At 38.9% G+C, this 15081-nt stretch overlaps 1 protein-coding gene across 1 annotated transcript in view; it reads left to right on the plus strand.

Annotated features, from left to right (window-relative positions):
* Nucleotides 1–12284, plus strand: part of RHAG (Rh-associated glycoprotein) — a 14979-nt gene extending 2695 nt beyond the window's left edge. The window contains exons 2-10 of the mRNA XM_009585931.1: nucleotides 4120–4303; nucleotides 5560–5710; nucleotides 5907–6054; nucleotides 6802–6968; nucleotides 7868–8005; nucleotides 8804–8925; nucleotides 9577–9662; nucleotides 10304–10377; nucleotides 12201–12284. Of these exons, the coding sequence (XP_009584226.1) occupies nucleotides 4120–4303; nucleotides 5560–5710; nucleotides 5907–6054; nucleotides 6802–6968; nucleotides 7868–8005; nucleotides 8804–8925; nucleotides 9577–9662; nucleotides 10304–10377; nucleotides 12201–12284 (1154 nt within the window). The remainder of the gene's footprint in view (nucleotides 1–4119; nucleotides 4304–5559; nucleotides 5711–5906; nucleotides 6055–6801; nucleotides 6969–7867; nucleotides 8006–8803; nucleotides 8926–9576; nucleotides 9663–10303; nucleotides 10378–12200) is intronic.
* The last annotated feature ends 2797 nt before the right edge of the window (nucleotides 12285–15081 follow it).

Below are 15081 nucleotides of genomic sequence, written 5' to 3' on the forward strand. Positions count from 1 at the left end.
AAATATCCCTGTCTACAAAGTGCACCCAAGAGCAGAGTTTGCCCGAGGACCTGGCAGAAAGCTAATGCCATGATTGTATAGATGTATTAGGACATATGCTGAGCCAGGACTTCCCCTGAGCTCACAAAATGGGGGGTTCAGACTGCTTCCCATGCTATCCCCATCTTTACCTTATAGATTTAGTTCCTGAGCCAGGACTTCCCCTGAGCCCCTGAGTTCACAAAATGGGGGGTTCAGACTTCTTCCCATGTTATCCCCATCTTTACCTTATAGATTTAGTTGTTTCATTCAGGGGTCAATTTATATTCTCAGAACTGCAGTGCAGGGCTTGCTTTATATGCCTTAAATACCTCAGCACCATGAATCCAAGCTGCTTCAGTATTTTTGGACTGAAGAAAGATGAAAATAATAATTGAGGGTCCCCATAGTTTTGCACTCAGGTAAGGGGGCCTGAGATGAGATCATTCCCAAAGCATAGCTTTGCACTAGATCTATTTCTGCTGGATGCAAGTACAGGCATGGAGAATTGGATGGACAACTTCAGGTGTGCTGTGCCACTAGAACAGGAGGACAAGGGTGTGTGATGGTTTTGCAAGTAGTCCTAGAGGATTTCTTTAGTGCTGGTATCCTGTATATAATGTCCTGTGATCAATCCATGATTCACGGCTTAGAAAAACTTACGTGCCAGTCTTGTTCAGGGTTCTACAACTTACTTGTTTAGGCAGAGCAAAATCACAGTTTTAATACAAACCTAGATGCCAGAAGCATCTTTGCATTGAGACTGACCACCATGAGGAGACCTTGCAGTGGAATTAATATGCTGGTCTTGGGCAGCCTTGCAGAATCATGTGCAAAGGTTTTGTTCAGGATCTGCTAGAGTATTTTTCCCAGTCTTTATTTTCCTGTCTCACAGAACAGAAGTACTATGTTTTGTTAAACACAACTAGTTACTGAAACAGTTTATTTCAAATTCTGCTGTTTTCTCCATCATTTGAAATAATTCTAGACCTACTCTTCTTTAAAAGTATGCATAAGAGGTAGTTAAAGCACAAGCTATAAGCTATATTCGTTGAAAGTCTTCACTCTGTGAGATTTGTCCGCAACATCCATGAAATAACCCAGTTATAACTAAGACTTTTCATCTTTTGTATAAATAAGTCCAGACAGCTTTAAAACATTTATATGAATCCTGGCTAGCCCTCAGGAGGACCCATGATTACATGTCAACCAGCTGCTTGTTTCAAACAGAATTGCTTCTTATCTTCAGGGTTGGGGTAAGATTTCTAAAAGCACCTTTCAAAAGAGACCTGAGCGTGCAGAAGCCCTACTGATGGGCACTGAGAATTGAACTCCTCAGTCATCAAGGTGCTTTTGAAACCTGTTCTTCTGTTTGCCTGTAAAGTCAGGTTACTTAAGCGGTAAAGCATCTTTTACTAATCTAGACATGATTTACTGAGATGTTGTACACATGAATGGGATTGTTTTGATGAGAACAATTTACTCCCTTTGTCTGCAATGATTTAACCAGATTGCAAACAAGAGCAAGTAACATGCTGAATGCTCACAAACTGTAAGAAAGACTGGGAAAACTTTCTTACTTGGAGCTAACTACCCTGAATGGGCAAAACTAAAACTTTATTGGAAAGTCCATGGCATAGGCTGATTAAACAACAAAAAGAGCAGAAGTAGGTAATTTTCAAACGTACCCCTCATTTTGTGCATGAAACTCAAGTGTGATATAAACTGAAAACGGTTGAAGATGTATATCACTTTGACTTGTCATGCTAAGAGTTTATTTAACACATTTCCATTTTCTTCTGCTAAAGTCAAGCAAAAAGGCTACTTTTGTAGATGTCGCTGTGCAGCTTTTATGGATTTGCCCCCTAGTTCTGTATTTTTTTGGTAACTTTAACAAGCTTTTAATGAAGTAGTTTTACAAGAGTCAGACAAATAACCCAGGCCACTTCTCAAATGCAAAGGTGCTGATGCCACAGGTTACTGGGTGAATGGTCACTCGTAGAAAATTATTTCAAGAAGGGGAGAAAAAGGCTTGTTCAGCATTCAGTTTCCAGTTATCCTCAAAAAAGAGGGGGAAAGATCTAAGGTTACTCCTTCCCTTATTTGAGAAGATCTTTCTCATGTGACCTGCCAACATATTTTTGTCCCACTTAAAAAAAAAAAGGTGGGTGATCATCTGTGCTTGAGGTCATCAGAATGGTGTTTAGAGGAAGGCTGGGAAGGCTATCCACTCTCAGCCCCACCAGCACTAACCAACTGCTGCATGTTTTCCAAGACATTTGAAGGAGAGTTGCTCCAGATGTGCAGTCCACCACCACAGTCAAGTCAGGGATGAAGCCACAGCTCTGCGTTCCCATGGCACAAGCTGGGAGGGTGCACAGACAGATGTACCTATCAAATGACCTTGCACTTTAATATCCTTTTCCTAACCTTTTCCTAACCACCCCCTGCTGACTCCCTCTGACACAGAAATATGGGCAAATTAAGCTGTGTTTGGGGTTCTGCATCACTAAGAGACTAAAAACTTCACTTCTGGTAGGATCAGGAAGGTTGTATTAGCATGGTTGGTATTGTCCCCCCCCATATCTTTTTCATCTCTTGCCAGGCCCTCCTTCCTCCTTGAGGCAAGGGAATATGTTGAGCTCTAAGCAAGACAGTTATTTTCACACAGCATTGCAATACAAAATATGCGAGTATATCAAAAGCAGAAGCCCAAATGGGGAAGTTAAGTTGATTGTGTATCCTTTAAATAAGTAGTAAGCACAACACAAGAGTTTGGATAGTAGTTCTGGAAATTGAGTAACATGGAGGAAAATGGGAAGCTTCCAAAGGACTGCAGGGGCCTCAAAAATCCCATCACTGGCTATTATTGAAGTCAGGAAATAAATGTGAAAATGTCCAGCCTAAAGAGGAAACAAAAGGGTTGGGGATGTCTGCGAACCACCTGCATTTCTATGCTGTTTCTTAGATGTGTAGCCCAATGTAAAGGATCTTACTACGTGCATGTGTGTATTTCAGTGCTGGGTCAGGGCTGGAATATGACAGCGCAAATATAATAGTTTATTAGGAATCTCCAGTAACTTATTATACTTCTGGGCCCTCTTTTGGCTAAACATGGGAATGCATATAGCAAAACTGTAGGGAAAAAAAAATACATAACTGGGAAATGTAACTTCAAGCCAAATATTATACTAACCAGGTCAATGTCTCAAGTTTTTTGTGCATATTTGCATCTAAAAGGCGGTGAAATAGAAATGAAAATAAATAGTTTCTCTATACTGAGGTTCTTACTGACAATAAAATCAGAGAAAAATCTTTAATTACAGGACTCAAACCTGTTTGGTGTAGAGTGCATTAAATCACATAAAACACTTCAGAGTAACAAAATATTTTAAAATATAAAATATCCATGTTGTGGTGATAAACTCAGTTTGTATTAAAAAGCCTAAAAAAAGAAAAAGAAAAACTTAAAAAAAAGTAGAAAAAGAACTAGCCCTATTTTAACAAAATTCATATTTGAAAAAAAAACCCCAGCATATTTGAAGGAGGGCTAAGTATATGCTGATTAGCAATATTAATTTATTAGTCTAGACATTACCTTAAATGCCTTTTTCTTTTACCCAGGTAAAGAAATCAATCTCTTGTACAGTAATTTTTAGGGATCATAAGCATACCTTTGCACTGGGCCAACCAGCACTCTACCAAACAAATCCCATGTACAATTTTGGAGTTAGCCAGAACACGCTGGTTGTGACAACCTTTATTTGAGGGAGAAGAGAACTTTTCTCTAAGGAGATGAAGCTGTGATGTTCCAGGTAGCTTCACACGCAGAGAACATTTCCAGACACATTAAATTTGCTAGTATACGGATCTAGTGTTCTTTCCATAATGATATAGGAATAAAATCAATAATGGGGTCTTGCATTTTCCAGACACTCAATCTTCAACTAGTAGGCTGGTGATGAAGTCGGGAAGGATGGATCACACTGATGACATGAGTTTGGAACTCTTTTCTTTTCTATTAAATCCCCATTTGTCCCTAGCTTTCCTCCCTTCATAGTCACTCTTCATAGTCACTACACAGACATGTTTTCCTTTCAGTCTTTCAGGATGTCCATGTGATGATATTTGTTGGAATTGGTTTCCTGATGACCTTTCTGAAGAAATATGGATTCAGCAGCGTTGGTATCAACATGCTCATTGCTGCCCTTGGTCTCCAGTGGGGAACCCTGATGCAAGGACTTTGGCATGGGAAAGGAGAGAAAATTCATGTTAATATCTATAGGTACATGTGACTTTACCAAAATTGACATTTCTATCCCGTAAGGTATCAGGAGAAGCCATAAACTACAATATCTGTGGGATCACTTAGATCACAGATCTAAGTTCACTGAAATTTTATTGAGCCTTACTGTCCACCTCTCAACATTCATCTGCCCTTGACCTCTAAAGGGGCAACACCTGGTGCACTGGGCCAAGGCAACCGAAGTGTGGGATGAAATTTGAAGTGCTAGGTTACATGTGGGCCATAGGTCATGTAGAGAGACTGCTTTGAGTTTCTGGAGCTGTGGAAGCTGGAAGATTTCCAGCAGTAGCACAACACCTCCTGCATCCAGCAGGCATGAAAGGATCTGTCCTTCCATGACACACGGGGTCACAGAAGAAAGGCTGGAACAATGTGTCTATCCACTCATGAAGTTTTCTCCTACTTCCCAAGGAATGATTTGCATGAGTACCACACTGCAGTATGTTTTGGACCCCAATCATAGAATAAGAGACCTCACGTTCAGTGTCTCTAGATACTTTTAATTCCCCTCCCATTCATCTGTCCTGCTTCTACCAAGGTCTCAGAGTGTTTTCCACATCTGCAGTTCTGTTTTCTGAGACAACTTGTAGATAATTTTGAAAGGAACAGCTTCCAAACATTACTGAGGGACAAGCAGAAATAATGTAAGTAGCTCCTCAATGCTTACAGACAGGCATTTGGGGAGGGACACATAAGTTAGTGCCCCTCTGTGCTGCAAGTTTTTGACCAATTTGTGGTTTTATTTATCTTTGCCATTCCTCATAACCTGTTAACACTGGTCCCTCCTGACAGCTAGTGAAAACATGATGCACAGTGATAGAAAGGCATGCAAGGCTTTTGAAATGAGATAAACCATCTGACTAAAGGTAAGAGCTCCCTGTCATCTTTGGAGTTCAAGTGACAGTGAGAGCTGGAAATATCCCTGCACATCCACAATATACATCTCATCTGATTTTTCACTACAATTTGAACCAGCTAAGCAGGAGGTAACCTTCCCACACTTTTTGCTCAGCAGCTGGTAAGATCCCTACAAAACCCACCTGGAAAGGTTTGATTTAATTTTCATCCACAAAGACGATCTTGATAATTTTATATCTGAAGAGTTAAAGCTCTATCATTTTAATGATATGACAGGTTTGATATTACAGCCTTATTTCAGGTGTCTTTAAACTGATTTTCTTTTTTCCTGTGTTTTTGTTTTGCTTTGTTTTGGTTTTTTTATTTGTTTTCTTCAGCATGATAAATGCAGACTTCAGTACAGCATCTGCTTTGATTTCATTTGGAGCAGTTCTGGGGAAAACAAGTCCTGTTCAGATGCTGATCTTGACAATTCTGGAGATCACAATCTTTTCATGCAACGAGCATCTAGTTACAGAAATACTTCAGGTACAACTTTTTAGCGATAATTGTTTTCTGTTTATAACAAATGCTTTCACTTTGTAATACTTCCAGTTCACATATTCTAGGTTCTAGTTTCTACCATAGAAAATAAACCATTAAAGTCATCCGGACTTCTCCTTCATCAAATCCTCATCTTTATGCTGTATAAAATCTGTGGCTTTATTTTGGGTCCCTATTACAGGCCACAGATGTTGGAGCCTCAATGACTATCCATGCTTTTGGAGCTTATTTTGGTTTGGCCGTAACCCTAGTCTTGTATCGTCCTGGTTTGAAAAACAAACATGAAAATGAAGAATCTACCTATCAGTCGGACATATTTGCCATGATTGGTAAGTTAAATAAGAGTGAGTGCTGATCAGTTGTTCATCCCTCTTTCATCCCTATGTTTTGATGATTGCATGTTATTATGCTGCATCCATTTTCTTAAGTACACTCCTAGAGGCATATTCTTTTTTGTCTGATGCATGCATAATGTTTTCAATGACAGAAATATCTTTACAGTTTTTCCTTGGTTAAAAAAAGGAAAGATCAAATTAAAGATGCATTTTCACTGTGCCGTAGTGGTGACTCCCTTTTTGTTAAATCTTCTGTTATAAGCAACATTTCCATAGAAATCGGCCGAAATTAAAAGTGCCTGTCCCGCTAATGAATGTTAGAAACCACACATCTATCTCTCCGTGAGATCTATTCATAGATCAATTTACCAGCTAAAACTATTAGTTATATCAATAGATGATAAAGGATTTGCATGTGAACTGTCTTGTTAATGCCTCCTATTCTGGTATGGTTTCCACAGTGGTGGTGAGCTCTGGCAGTGAGTGGGGCATGACAAGGGGTCACAATGTGTTAAAGTCTTCCAGTAAGATTTGACAGAGACCATGTGTCAAAATTCCAGCTGCCGGTGTCAAAAGCTTCTGCATAGTCTATTATTTTTTCCAGCATTTTGGCGATTTCGTGTTTCTTACTGATCATCTTCCTCATTTTTTGTAGCTAGTTCTGTTGTGTTGGATCTTTCACGTTGAAATATCCCTTGTGACTGAGTAGTCTTTATTTCTTTTTGACTTATATTCATCCAGGTACCCTGTTCCTTTGGCTTTTTTGGCCCAGTTTTAACTCCGCCATTGCATCTGAACCAATTTACCAGATGAAAGCAATTGTCAACACTTACTATTCCTTGGCTGCGTGTACTGTCGTAACATTTGCCCTCTCCAGCCTGGTGGATCAAAGAGGCAAATTCAATATGGTAAGAATCACATCACAACCTCTGTTAAATCTAGTCACCCCTCTATAATAAGGATGATTAGGCAGATTCCCAATGTCCGTGAGCTATCTGGAGCCTTTGCTCACACTTCTAAAAGTCAGATTGGGGCCTGAGGCAACCCACCCTGCTCTAGGTATGTGGTGATTCCTGGGATCACTGCATCTGGAGTGGGTGGGATCACTGCATCTGGAGAGTAGAAAGCTCTTAGACATTATAGTGATGGTCCTGTTCCCTTGTTCTCTCTTGACGACAGAATCTGCTGGACCATAGAGACATTAGTCCAATGTTCAGGTGGAATTTTGAGTCTTATTCCAAAGAAGATCCTATGTGAGTTACCGTATTGCAATAGCCAGAATAGGTCTCTCAAGGCAACCTGTTCCCTGGCAATCTCACAGTGCAGCTGCACAACAGGCAAAGCCAAACTAGGTTGGGGCTGCCAGGCTGCCAACCTTTCATCTCCTTGCCCTAAAATCCAGCCCTATGTTTTCAGCCACTTCTTTCCAGCAGTTGCAGTGTTTATCTAAGCCCAGCGTAAGCAGGCACAGTTCAATGAACTTGCAGAATTTGCTACTGGTTTAGGAGATAGATAGTTCTCACTAGCTCAGCCTGGCTTCTTGAGAGGTCAGATGAGTTTTAGTGACTTTGCAAAAGTTGAAATTCATTAAACTGGCCCGAGTTAAACTCCCTTAGAACAGCTTTGAACCAACACCTGAGCATGTAACAGGGAACTCTGTTTTAAATTCCTGTTTACTCTTCATTGGAAAAATCCCACCAGAAGAAGAGGAAAACTTTTATATGCAAGCAAGCCTTACAAGTCATTCAGCCCTAAAACAAGCCTGTGTTCTACATATATCGTCTCCACCTCTGTCTACTCTTTGCAGGTTCTCATTCAAAATGCCACCCTGGCAGGAGGGGTAGCAGTGGGTACCTGTGCTGACCTGTCAATCCAGCCTTTTGCTGCCATGTGCATTGGGAGCGTTGCTGGAATCATCTCTGTCCTTGGATTCCACTTCCTGACTGTAAGCATTGAGGACCTGCCTCTGCTCTCATTTACTTATTGCTTCATTGGCTTTACCGGAGCTCCCTTGGTTTACTGGAAAGGGAGATTAGAAACTGGCTGATACACTATAGAGAGTAAGCTCTAGATAACTATTATCTTTAAATCAGTGTGGTTTAAGTATATGCTTATGAGCTAACTTCAGCCCATCACCTAGCTAAAAACAGAGAAGGATCACATAAATATTAGAGTTCATTAAAGTTGGGATTTCTGCTCAAGGAGCTGCCAGAATTTTGCTCCAAGCTCATGTTTCAGTGAAATAGGACTAACTGCATTTCAGACTTTTAAAATTTCTAAATAGATCTGTAATCAAAAAATACTTTTGAAGTATAAAATGGAAGTGTTTCATGTGCAAAATGTAGAAACAAAACATTCTGACTAAAACTAAACTGCCATTTCCTGATTGAGAAATATTCTGGAAGAAAATACCTGACTAGCAGACTCAGAACAGGCTTGTATGTGTTACTTAGCCGTTGCTGCAGTGACTGAAAAGATTAGGAATACCAGTGGACTGTCATGTGTTTTGTACCATTATATTTATGATGGTACCTTGGACATTATGCATAAGTCCTTGGTTTACTCTGCATATAAATAATTTCACAGTGAAGGAAAAGATAACAGGTTGTATAGCTAAATTTTGTGTACATGAAGTAAGTTAAGTTTTTTCTTGTATTTCTGTGCTACTTTCTTTTGCATATCATTCTATAGATAATGGAAGACTATAAACTTACTATAAACTTCATATTTCCCCTCATTTCAGCCTTTGTTGGCATCCAAGCTGAACATTCAAGACACTTGTGGAGTTCATAATTTACATGGTTTACCTGGAATACTGGGAGGTATTGCTGGCATCATAGTGACTGCGATAAAAGAGGAAGATAGGTGAGTTATAGAGAGAATGAAGAAATGAGTTTATTGATTTTTGAAAGTCTATCCTAATTTTCTTGGATCTAATTATGATTTTTTTTTTCAGAAAATGCATCTTTAATTTGATGTCAGGTATTGTGTTCTGGTTTAAATAGGACCCTCTTTGATATCCTGCCTTTAACACACTGTTTACATGCCAAGCTTGTTCCAAATTAAAAGCTCAAGTGAAAAGAAATAAACTAAAAAATATTATAAAAACCAGCATACAGAACCATTCAAATGTAGAAGAATCTTTATTATGATTCTACAATTACACTGCTGGTAGCTGTAACATTTCCAAGAAAATTGGCAAAATGGGCTATTTCCACTATTTTAAGACTCCAAGACAACGAAATGCTGGTTTTTTTGACAAAGGGGAGCATTCTCTAGAGGCTTACAAGATACTAATAACCTTTTCAAATAACTTGTTTTCATCTGTAGTCTAAAGCAAACCCAAATTAAAATCAATCCCACATGATTTCTGTCCTGTACACAGCAATGGCACGATATTTTCCTATGAGCCATCTTGTCCCGCAGACAGCAAGTACAATGTTGTAAGACCAATTATCAGTCTCAAAGTGTAACAATTTTTTGGTTGTCAACGGTTTGTTTTTCTGCCCTTTTCAGGCTAGGTGTCCAGTTCACTCCTGGCATGCAGGCTGCTGCCCTGGGCAGTACAATTGGAATTGCACTGGTGGGCGGAGCATTGACAGGTGAGTCTGACGCATATAGCAACTGAAATATATGTGAATTTAGAGAACATGTGAATGGAGAACTTCAACGTATCAACAATTTCATGTGAATAATACAAAATTGAAAAATAGAAATAATGCATGATGGCACACTGGCGGAAACTTAAATATGGAAAACCAGTTTTCCAATAATTGTATCTTCAAATGAAGCCTAGATATCTTACTGAATACATGTGTCAAAGACACTCAGTTGTATACATAGGAATAGTAAGATGTTGTTCTGGATGGAATTCTTCTCTAGATTCAAACACTTAAAATTCTGAACAGAAACTAATTTGAGATTAAGACATATTCATTTCGGTGTCACGTATTTCCGTATGATTGTGGATACTTTCCAAACAAAAATTCAGGCTGAAATAGAAAATTCCAGTCTGAAACCTGGGAAAGATTTGAGCAATTGAAAACAAGCTCTTATTCATGTCAACATGAAGAAACCTGCATCACCTCTCATAATGAGTGACCTGATGTCCCAAGATGGTTGGGCATTTCCATAGACCAGGAAATGAGTCAGAAAACTTAGATGACTCTCCAGGGCACAACGGAGGAACATTTATTTGGGCATTTTGTCCATTTTTTAACCTCTGAGGCTGTTTTTCCTGCAGGTGGTATTCTAAAGTTGCCCTTCTTGGGACAAGTGTCTGACCAGAACTGCTTTGATGACTCTGTTTATTGGGAGGTAAGATACAACATCCTTTTATTGTCATTATGTTGGAAGATGTACAACACACTGCGGTCTTGCTCTCCTGGGGTTTGTGGTTTGCACACGAGTCAGCTTTCAAAAATGTTGCTCTAGAAGATGTACAACACACTGCGGTCCTGCTCTCCTGGGGTTTGTGGTTTGTACACGAGTCAGCTTTCAAAAATGTTGCTCTGCCTCAGGCTGTGAATTTACCAAGGCCACCTTCAGGATCTTTTTTGGACTTGCTAGCTAGTCATGCCATTTACATTGGACTAACCTCAAACAAAAAGCAGAAATAGAGCCAACAAATTGAGACCTCAGTGGAGCTCTTTCTTTATCTCTCTTTTAAGTGCTTGCTGTGTCAGGTGTCCTCTTCTTTCTTATAGTTTAAACACATGATATTTGCATTTTTGGCTAAATGATGCTGCTTTTCTAGTGTCGTCTAGAATTTCATACTGAATGAAATTTAGAGCACTTCTTCAGTATTTGTAGAGTGAATCTCCCTTAGGCTGAGCAGAAGCTTTTCTGCTTCTTGGTTGAACGATCTGACCACTGAGGTGATCAGAAGACAAGCTTCCTGGCACTATTGTTTTATGCATGAAGACACAAACAATGGGGATGAGAAACAAGTACGTCTGAAATAGCCCTGCTAGGCTACCTTTACGCTCAGTGAAAAGATGGCTCTAGGTTGCAGTTCATTTGAATCCTTCCAGATCTATGTTAGGTTACATGAATTAAATCTCTATAATCCCCACTGATAATGAAAGACCTTTCATTGTCTACCTCAAATGTAGAGCTCTATGCCGTCGAGACCTAGATCTGATCAGCTGAGTCCCACATATATCTCTGGATTGGATGCCTACAATCAAGTGCAGAGCAGAAACTCAGACATACCTTTCCTCTTGGCTAACCTAAGAAGCTCCCTGTACTCTTTGTAGGCTTTCTGCATCTCCCTTCATTAGAGACTGATGACAGATTCTTAATTTAGGCAATCTGAATTTTATCCTTTATGCCAGGACAAACTCAAAAAGGCAAGACAAGAGTAATACATGATATACATTCCTTGTAAATAAAATGTTGTGAACACAAAAGGAAATTTTACTAGTTTTTTAATGAATTAAACTCCATTATGAACCACACAATTTGGCTTTTAGTGAGAGAAAGTTTGCAGTCTAAGGGGAAGTTTTGAGCCAAAAGATCAGCTGTAGCAATGACAATCAGAAAAAAACAACTTTTAATGACAGCTCTGCAAGTCATTTGCTGTTTGACCTCGGGAAAGTCAAAGCACTGGTTTTTCTGCAAGACCTGAAATAGGCTGTCATATGTCAATGATAAAAAATGTCAGGAAAAGGAAAGTTTTAAAGTGTGGCTGAAGAATTCACAGCCTGTGTTGACCAGTGATAATAATACAATCCTGCTCAACTGAAGGTCCTGTAGTATCAGTAGAACTGCTTAGAAATAGTCTATTCTAAACAAGCTTTATCATGTAATTGGAAGGGACATTGATATTTGGCATACAACATTGTTTATATTTCATTAGAGATGGTCACCTTGTTTCTTTAGAGCTCTTTGAAAATCCCAGATATTGATTTTGCACTCTCGTAGCTAACACCAGTGTTAAGGAATTCTTCTACAAGAAAACCCTGAATTCAACCCTCAGAATTCGGAACTGGTGGCTCACATGAGGCTGGGTCAATGTTAATAAATACACACATAATATTTACAAACAGAATTACATTCTCAGTGCACTTTAGTCTCCTTTTATGGCAGAAGGAAGTCTCCATCTCATCAACTGAACTCTTCTCCGATTTTCATGGCAGGTTCCAGAAGAGGAGAAACCACATGAAATTCACTCCAACAATGAGCACTATGATGAGCACAGCAGATTTGAAGCCACCATGTAGAAAAATAATTCGTCTGTATTATTTGTCCTAATGATTTTCAGTTTCTCTTCTCTTTTCAGTTTCTAGTACTAAAAAACAACATCTGAGTATTGTCCTAATCACAGTAGGTTTTCAAGAAAGGGCCTTAGATAGCTGTATTTTTGTAATATAAAACAAGCTTGATTTTAGAATACACAATCATTATGCCAAGCTCAGGTGAACTAATTAGATCCTTCCAATATATTTGTTCATTGAATCAATATAACAATTGAAATAACCTTTGTGTTTCAAGCCTATTACAGGATACTATATTTAACTGCAGGATTTCTGAGTTACATCCTTCAACTGCATAGGGATAATCAGGAAGAAATGGATTGATATTGTTTATTTGGGTTCTAACAAGCTTTTCACCAGAGCATCCCAGATGATTAACTTTTTAAGAAAGTGTGTTGTCCTATTTTTGGATGGGGGAGAAAATGTGCTGTGTTTTGTAGATTGGTTGTGACAGGAAACAAAATGTTGAAATCATTTTCATGGCAAAGCACAGAATATAGTGATTGATGAGTGGCAATATAAGTATTAAGATTCTTTGTTAACATGTTTATTGAAAGGGAGAAGAAAGTGAAATGGTGAAAAACTTCATTATTGGCATAGATTTATTTAGACTCTTTCAAGGACGCAATAAGGGAATTGAGTAGGAGCTAAGAAAAACAGGTAATTACATAATATGTCTTATCACATCCAACAGAAATAAGTGGATAGTAGCACTGCTAATGTCAACAAATATAAACTGAACTAAATGCTAGCTCCAAGAAAAAGCATGAGTTGTTAGGAACTGATTGGAAAACAACTATGTTCAACCTACAGAAGACTCAGTGGAGAACTTCTGTGTGGTGAGTCGCTACCTTTGAAGTCACTGCCTCCTAAAGCAAGAGAAAGCAGAAAGAAGAAAATTGAAGCTAAATTAAGGTAAATTAACTCCACCCAAGAAGTGATGATAATGACTGCTCAATTAAGAGAGACAAAAATTGAGGTATCTGAAGGAACTCTATGAGATGACAGTAGCTGGGAACAGAGTCACACATCTGTGCCTATCTACGTAGGGTAATCCATTGAGAGGCAATGGATGGGAGACGAAAATCTAACAGAAGGATCACAGTGCCTCTAGGCATTATTCAGACACAGAAAGCTACCACTGATGTCTCAGGACAAGCTACAGTGGATGAACTTTTAAGACTTTTTAATATTAGCATCTTATTTCAAGTCTTACTTATCAGATTTAAAGGGAAAACTCCTCTCATATAAAATAGCACAGATATTTTCAGTTCTGCTGATGTATTTTTCCTTGAAAAACTTTATAAAGATGCTAGGCAGGGCTGTCCCGTATGTTGTATCAACTGTATACTGCTATATAGGTCAGATTTCTATCTATGAATGAAAATACATTTGTTGTAACACACTTCAGATATGCTCTTTTGCAGATGTGCAACAACTGACTCTTTTCTACCTTGTTGGCTAGAAGACTCTTTTATCCTTTTAAAGCTTTCACACAGTGATTTTTGTAAAAACTGAGAAGGCATTTAACAATGTAAATATTCCATATGTAAAGATTTTAGAAAAGTATTTTGTGCATAATTTGCAAACACAGAATATTGAAGTACTTGAAAAAGATTCCATATGTAGACAGACTGTAAAAATCTTATCCTCAACACATGAAGCCCACCCCTCAAAATCCTACTTGGGGATTCAGAGGGTCCTTCATTCACCTACAGCTGTGAGGTTATTTCGCTGATTGCGAGTGTTGACCACAAAGGAATACCTGAGTGAGAAAGTACCACTCACTGTGAGTAAATCTTTCAGAATGAAGTCCTCAATAGTTATCTTTAGTTTTTTAAAACAAAAGGAGGAAAAATAAACTATGCATTTTTTTTCTGCAGTTCTCCTTATAATCTTTCCATAGTAACCCGGATCCTCATCCACCAGGTACTCATTATTGTCCTCTGCCTTTTTTCAGAAGATTACTGCCCCAGAGAAATCATTCCTTCCGGTTCTCTCAAAAAACAGAGTAGGGAGATGGATCCCATTACATGGAGATTTATTCCACCTAACCTAGCTATCATTTTCAGGACATTCTTTGTTTCCTTTTTGACAAAGAAGGGCCCTACAAGTAGGGCTTGTAGCGATAAGAGAAGGGGCCTGTAGTGACAGGACAAGGGGGGAATGGTTTTAAACTGAAAGAGGGTAGATTCAGACTAGATGTAAGGAAGAAATTTTTTACGATGAGGGTGGTGAAACCCTGGCACAGGTTGCCCAGAGAGCTGGTAGATGCCCCATCCCTGGGAACATTCAAGGTCAGGTTGGATGGAGCTCTGAGCAACCTGATCTAGTTGAAGATGTCCCTGCTCATTGCAGGTGGGGTTGGACTAGATGACCTTTGTAAGTCCCTTCAAACCCTGACCATTCTGTGTTTCTATGATTCTAAGTCTAGCTTAGCCTGGGAATTTATATTTTAGATGGCTGAAACTATCTGAGGAGTATATGACTTTAACAACTGGAAGAGGGATTACAAATACATCTGTGAAAAACACTTTGATAGGTCCATTCTGATATTCACAATACTTAAAAACTAGCGAATAATACAGAAAAAGCATTAGGAAAAAAGCATGTGTTTTAAAAACATCAAACAAGAAATAGGACTAGAAGTGACCTCTTGAACAACGTGGTGCAGCCAGACGACTAAACCCTCGTAAGTTAAGCTAAAGGAACAGGATGTGAGAAACTACAGACCATTGTATGAGAAAATTGCTGGATGTGACAG

Source organism: Fulmarus glacialis, unplaced genomic scaffold (assembly GCF_000690835.1).
Source record: "Fulmarus glacialis isolate BGI_N327 unplaced genomic scaffold, ASM69083v1 scaffold8819, whole genome shotgun sequence".
Lineage (NCBI taxonomy): Eukaryota > Metazoa > Chordata > Aves > Procellariiformes > Procellariidae > Fulmarus > Fulmarus glacialis.